The sequence below is a fragment of the Leptosomus discolor genome, chromosome 18 (genome assembly GCF_034619465.1).
Source record: "Leptosomus discolor isolate bLepDis1 chromosome 18, bLepDis1.hap2, whole genome shotgun sequence".
NCBI classification, from domain to species: domain Eukaryota; kingdom Metazoa; phylum Chordata; class Aves; order Leptosomiformes; family Leptosomidae; genus Leptosomus; species Leptosomus discolor.
The window spans coordinates 12,595,915-12,602,939 of NC_141408.1; the positions used below are offsets into that span (position 1 = coordinate 12,595,915).

Here is a 7,025-nt window from a genome sequence, read left to right on the forward strand (position 1 = left end):
CCCCCGCAGCGCCTGGCCTCGTCCCGCCCCCCCGACCTCTTCGCCAATCACCGCCCACCACACCCTTGCGCCTTCAACCAATCACGCTCCGAGAAGCGACCTCAACCCAATACGCCGCTGAAAAAGCCACGCGCCGGCGCCTCTCTCGGGGAGGGGCACGCCTCTGCGCAGCTCTCGGCCAATGAACGGCAGCCGCGTCACGGGGTGCCGCAGTGCACTCTGGGGATTGTAGGCGTGCTGCACGCGGAGGCGCCGGCGGCCTGCGGCCTCCGCACGGCGGGCCCGGGTGCCGCGGCCTTGCCCCCGCTCCCCGCCGGGCCTGCGGGGCACAGCAGCCCCTTCTGGGTAGCGTTTCCCTCAGGGAGACGCGGACGGTACTGTCGGACGTGTCTACTCACAGGCCGGCGCTGCGTTCTCCGGCCGGGGCACCAGCAGCAGCCCCAGTGCTGCAGCCATGGGCCTCGGGCCCGCGCCCCTGAGCTGCGCCCGTGGGCTGGGGGAACCTCGGCTTGGGTGCTCCCGTGGCCGCAGGAAAGGCCCCTTCGAGGGAGCGACATCCCCACGGCCTGCCCTCACCCGCCAGCGCCCCTCGGGTAACGGGTGCTGCGCCCTCCTGGCGTACTGCGGCCCAAAGACCCAGCACCTGCAGCGTGAGGCTGAGGTGGGAGCCCCGGGCTAAAGCCTTCACCTCTGTCTCCACTTCCCCCAGCCAACAGCCTTGGGAGGGTTGCCCCAAAGCTGGACCCTCCTGGCTGTGAAGCCTTCCTCATCCCCAGCTTCCCCTGGGTGATGCTGAGAGGGAAGCCGCCGGGGTGGCCGTAAGCCGAACGCATCTGTGAACGAAGGATAATTATATCAGAAACTCCTTTTTTTTTTTGCACGCTCAGACAAAAACACACATGTGCCTTGCCCCACACCGGAGGAACGATGATGCTCTGGGTTTCCTTCTGGTCTCTTCCAAAAGAATGAAAGGTTTTCACCGAACAGCAAAAAAATGCTGACTGAAACAAGGAAGAGCTTTAGTTGACAAGAAAGTGTTTTGCTGAAAACGTTTCCTCTGCCCCAAGCAGTGCAGCTGAGTGAAACCCCAGCGGGACTCGGGGAGGCAAACACCGCTGGCTCTTATCAAGGCTCCTGCTCCCGCGGTCATATGATGTGTGTGCCCGTACCTCTGCGGTGGGCAGCCCTTCGCGGGGGTGTGACGCCGTCCTCGGAGCGAGAGAGGGGGGACAAGAGGCTGAGCAGGGAGATCAGCGAGGCTGAGGCTGCAGGACGGGAGCGGCTCAGCTCCCCGTCCTGCTGAGGGGCTGCTGGTCCCACCGCCTGCCTCGTCCGTCCCTCTGAGCGGGTCCAAACCTTCAGCTGGAGCAGGAGAAGCCGAGTGACGTGCGCTGGGACGCTGGGACGAGCGGAGCCCGAGCTGGGGCTGGGAGGAAGCTGAGCGGGGTGCGTGAGTGGCATGGCAAGCGGGAGGCTGTTACTTGGGTTTCTGGGAGGTGTTTTTTCTGTGAGTAGAGGGAGCAGCTGAAGCTGGTTCCCCCGTGCAGGGTCCTATGGTGTCTGGTGGGTCACAGGTTGACGTTTGAGTTTTCCTTGATTCACCAAGCTCCTATAGCAAGTCATGCTCAGGTCACAGCCTTCCCTTTCTCCAGGGAAATTATGGAGTCTTTCACTTCAGGTTTATTTTCTTGGACTTTAAGTCATGTCGTTGCCTTGCCCAGGATCTTGGCGCTTATATCCCACGGTGCTGGGAAGAGCAGGGGGATTGAGCTGTTAGACTGGCCATGTGCTGCCCCAGGGCTGGTGGGGGAGGCTGGAATGTGGGCTTGTGTCTCTTGGGGGTGCTAGCCTGGAGCGTGGAGCAATGCAGGGACCAGAGACCGCACCGTGCTTCAAGGGGGTGAGCTGCAGTCGCAGCCCTGCACGCCGTGCCTCAGCTCCCCGGCCCTCCTATCGCTCAAATCCAGCCTTACGGGAGTTTGCTGGGGGGTGGTCGTCCCTGTCTCCTGGAGAAATGTGCTTTTTATGATTTCCTCCTGCTTTTGCTTAGGTGCATCTCTTGAGCTAACGCCAATCCTTCTGAGCATGTCCACGACTAGGACGATGAGCCCAAAGAGACCTGTAGGCATTCACACAGGCCAGGGTCAACACTGGAATTTTTCAGTAGGAAATCCCTCTCGGCTCTGTCTCCAGCCCTGGCACACAGGCAGGTCTCCTCTGAGGTGGGCTGCAGTCTGACCCCCCTGCCCGGCAAAGGCCCCAGAGGGGAACAGCTTGGTGGTCACTTGTGACGCCTTAGGAGGATCCAGCAGGCGTAGCCAGCTGTGCTCTCGCATCTCCAGAGCCCAAACCCGTGGTGGGTTAAAATAACCATCTCAGACTTTGTGTGGAACCTAGTGACGAGTTGGCAACTGCCTGTGCTGCTGCCAGGGGCGTGGAGGTGTCTCTGTTTCACCTTCTCTCCTTCTGTGCTCATCTCTGCTTATCTGACCAATCTCCCACCCGTGTTTCCCAGGCCAGGACCGTGCTGCTGCGGGGGAAGGCGGCGGGATGGCTCGGAGGATGAGCATCGACCAGCTGGAGGACCAGCTCCTCTGTCCCATCTGCTTGGAGGTCTTCAAGGAGCCCCTGATGCTGCAGTGTGGCCATTCGTACTGCAAATCCTGCGTGGTGTCCCTCTCCGGAGAGCTGGACGGGCGGTTCCTGTGCCCCGTGTGCCGCCAAACCGTGGACTGCAGCGCCTCGCCCCCCAACGTCACGCTGGCCCGGGTCATCGAGGCGCTGCAGAGCCGGGGCGAGGCAGAGCCCACCCCGGAGTCCTGCCCGACGCACCACAACCCCCTCAGCCTCTTCTGCGAGGCCGACCGAGAGGTGATCTGCGGGCTGTGCGGCACCATCGGCGACCACCGGCAGCACCAGATCACCCCCCTCTCTACCGCCTACTGCCGGATGAAGGTGGGGTGGCAGAGCCGGACGGGGCTCCTGGGGTGGGGATCAGGGGATCAGCAAGCAGGGCTTGCTGGCCAAATGTCCCCCTCTCCTTCAAGGGACAGGCTGGAAATGATGGGAGCGTGGAGAGCGTGGTCCCGTGGCACAGGAGGGGCAGGGTCCCCGGGGCTGGGGAGCTGCTGGTGCGTGTCCCCGGCTGAGAGGACTCCCCAGTTTCGGTGGCTGCGCTGCGGTGGAGAGAGTTGGGGGTCGGGGAGTGTCGGTGGGGCCTTTCAAGCCTGTTTCCAAATAGGATCAAAAAAGAGCCCGGAGATAAGGCTGAGGCGAGGTGCCACAGGAGGGCAGGGAGGGAGGGAAACCCGAGCCCCAGCCTGGAAGAGCAAACAGCCGGCGTCCCCTGCCCAGCATCACATGAAAGCCCCAGGAATGGAAAAAAAGCACAGGGCCACCCGTCCCCTCCGCTCCTGGCACCGGGGAGATAAGAGCAGGAGGCACCAGAAACGCTCCTGGCCCAGCCAGGCTCCTGGTTGCTGCTGGCCTGGTGCTGGCTTGTGGCTGCTCGCCACCCGCTTGCCACGTCTGGCGTGGAGCCCACCACGGGCTGGGAGATACGGAGGGTCGGGAAGGGGAACGCAGACACGGTGCTCCTGGCAAGAGTACTTGGTCAGCAGCATCCAGATCAGGGCCGTGCTCTGAGCGCTCCTCCTGCCTCCGGCAACCCCAAATCCTCTGGATCAAGAGAGGATCAGCAGGAAGCTCAGAGGAAGCTGCCTGCGATCGAGGAGTCTGCCACAGAGGTCCCTCCTACGGGGGTGCTGTCTTTTCAGGAGGAGCTGTCTGTGCTGCTGACTGATGTCCACCAGTACAAGCGGAACCTGGATGAACAATTCAGCAAGCTCATCAACAACAAAAGCCGCATCGCGGTGAGTGCCGTGGGCCAAGAGAGCCTGTGTCCCTGAGTCCTTTGTGTCCCACAGAGCCCCTGGAGCAGCCTCTGCTCCTGGTTCTCCCCAGCTTGTCTCCTCTACTCCTCTCCTTCTCTTCTCCCTTCGCTGGGATAGCAGACCTTCCACCCTGTTCCCCGAGGTTCATGTTCTCCACGAAACTCAGGGATTAAACAACGACGTGTTTTCGGGAAGGGTGACGCAGCCCTCTCTGGTGGCACAGCCCTGTTTTCGGAAAGGGGTGATGTAGCCCTCACCAAGTGTCCTGGGGGGAGCAGCAGTCAGAGCTGGTTTGCCTGAATGCCCTTGGAGGCGGGGAGATGACAGGGGAAAAGGAGCCCACTCAGAGCAGGGTTCCCAGTCAGAGCCACACCGTTGGTGTCCCATCAAGCTTATGCCTGGTTTAGCTGCGTGTCTCTTTCCCACGCAGCAGATGTCTCCAAGGGACCTCCTGGCATCCCTTCTGAGGCCAAAGCTTCCCACTGGGGCTCCTCAGAAGGGCTCAACCCAAATGAAAGTGGAGCTGCACTTTCTTCCCCTCACCCCAGGACACAGGTCGTGGGGCATTCAAGAGCTCTTTCAAGGCTCTGATGAAGCTGGCTGGGACATGAGGAACTCAAAATCTGGAGGAGAACGGTGTAAGGCGGGGGTGCCGTGGTGGTGAGCTGCTGAGGGCAGCAGGACGAAACAGCATCTAGCCTGCTGTACAGAGCTGCTCTTTGTTTGGAAAGCTGGTGGAGGGTGGCTTGGTGGGACACGCTGACATTGCTGGTGGCATCTCTCGACCCAAAAAAGCGGCTGAAGGGGATGGAGCAAGGCAGCTCGGCACAGCCCCTTGCTGTCTCCTGGCAGAACGAGGCAGATGTCTTCAAGTGGGTGATCCGGAAGGAGTTCCAGGAGCTGCACAAGTACATCGATGAGGAGAAGGCCACCTTCCTGGAGAGCATCGAGGGGAAGGCAGCCCAGCTCATCACCTCCATTGAGTCCCAGGTCAAGCAGACATCAGACGCCCTGCAGAGGCTGAAGGAGATGCAGAGCTCTCTAGAGGCACTCAGCAATGAAAACCAGCTTGATTTCATCCGGGTGAGTGTCCTCGCTAGTGAAGGCAGTGACAGCCAGGCTCTCCAGCCCTCAGCCCGCTGCTCCCAGCCCTGAGCCCTGCCCTGGGCAGTGGGAACCCTCACCAAGCATAGATGGGACACCACGAGAAGTAAGATGTAGGTGCCTTCTGTCCAGCCAGGGCTTCCCCCCGCTGGGAAAGACCTGCCCTTCACGAGAGGCAATGCCCGTAGCTCTCCCAGAAGAGCAGAGCCCTTGGCTTTTCCAGCCCAGGGCGTGGATGTGTGGAGCTGCAGCCCCAGAGAGGAGCTGCCGTTCTGTCAGTCTCCCACCACCGACTCTCTCCTTCTTTTGTGTTTTCCAGAAATACGGCTCCTCCCAGTTCAGGTGAGTGGTGGGACCCAGCAGCAACCAGCATCAATGGGGATGGCAGTGCCTCTGCACCGGGGCTAGAGGGCCCAGGCCAGTGGGCATCTCTGCGTTGCTGGGACAGCCTCGTGTGGCCACTGCTGTTGCTAGCCACGGCCAGAGCCACACACTCAGCCCCAGAAGAGGGCAAGAGCCGCTGGCGAGACACCAGGGGCCCCATCCTCCGCAGCAGCCAGGTGAGGCCACACCGTCCCCGGTCCCCTGTGTCACGGCTGCCCGTGTCTTTCCAGGTCAGAGCTCCCCAGCCTGCACCCCAGCGACGGCATCTTTAGCCCCGTGTCCTTCAAGCCTTGCTTCCACCAAGACGACATCAAGATGACCGTGTGGAAGCGCCTGCACCGCCGCGTCCTACCAGGTACTCACCTGCCCCGCCGGCTGCCCTGGCTCGCTGGTGCCTGGGACAGGTTGCCCAGCCGGCGTCGTGCTGCCCTGGCCTCTCTCTTGCTCTCTGCTTGGGCTCTCCTCACCCCCAGGAGATGCTCCTGGAGCGGTGTCTTCTGCCGGTAGCGGCCTGCTCTGGCCATAAACTCAGCCAGCACCAGCTTGTGCTCAGGGCTAAGCCAAGGTCTGCGAGACCCCTGCCTGGTGGCGTGCCTGGAGCCTCCGTGCTTTCCTTCCAGCTCCAGAGACGCTGAAACTGGACCCAGTGACAGCGCATCCCCTCCTGGAGCTCTTCAAGGGCGACACGGTGGTGCAGTGCGGGCTCTACCAGCGCCGGGACAGCAACCCCAAACGTTTCGACTCCAGCAACTGCATCCTCACCTGCAAGGGCTTCTCCTGCGGCCAGCACTACTGGGAGGTGATCGTGGGCACCAGGAACCACTGGCGCGTGGGCCTCATCAAGGGCACCGTCAGCCGCAAAGGGAAGCTCAGCAAGTCGCCCGAAAACGGCGTGTGGCTCATCGGCCTGAAGGAGGGGAAGGTCTACGAGGCCTTCAGCACCCCACGGGCCACCCTGCCGCTGACCAGCCGGCCCCAGCGCATCGGCCTCTACCTGCACTACGAGAAGGGCGAGCTGACCTTCTACAACGCCGACAACCCCGACGAGCTCAGCGTCATCTACACCTTCCAGGCGGAGTTCCAGGGTCAGCTCTACCCCATCATGGACCTGTGCTGGCCGGAGCGAGGGCCTTACTCGCCCCCTATCATCCTGCCCGCGCCGGCTGCCAACCGGCACCCCCGGGCACCGTCCAACCATCCCGGCCCAGAGGAACCCACCAAGCTGTAGGCCGGTCCAGCGGGATGAGGCTGCGGCCGAGCCCTGGGGGTCCGCAGCAGGGGAAAGTCACGCTGTGTGCAGGGTTGTCCTCCCGTGGAAGCCGTGGCGCTGCAGAGGAAGCTTCAGCAGCACAGAAGGGTCCTTCCCCTCTCCTCTAAGAGCGTAAAATGTCAAGCCTTGACCTCTGAATCCCCATCCCCGGTCTGGCAGGCTGATCCAGAACCCTCCAACAGGCCTGGCCTGCGAAGATCTCCCGACGGAAAGGAGCGCCTGTAATAAAGAATGGCTAACTAGCCTCTAGAAAACTGGCTTTTAGAAAACTGGCTTTTAGAAACCTGGCTTTTAGAAAAGAACTGCTGACCAGGCTTTAGAGAGAGGGAGGGAGGGAGGCCGATGTGTACTAACACGTCTGCATTGCTGACTGA

General features: G+C 61.9%; 1 protein-coding gene across 1 annotated transcript; it reads left to right on the top strand.

The window, feature by feature from the left end:
• Positions 1 to 2,550: 2,550 nt before the first annotated feature.
• TRIM50 (tripartite motif containing 50) lies at positions 2,551 to 6,609 on the top strand. The gene is made up of 6 exons (XM_086475115.1): positions 2,551 to 2,955; positions 3,777 to 3,872; positions 4,746 to 4,976; positions 5,317 to 5,339; positions 5,612 to 5,736; positions 6,002 to 6,609. The coding sequence occupies exons 1-6, from the start codon at positions 2,551 to 2,553 to the stop codon at positions 6,607 to 6,609; spliced, it is 1,488 nt and encodes a 495-aa protein (XP_086331241.1).
• The last annotated feature ends 416 nt before the right edge of the window (positions 6,610 to 7,025 follow it).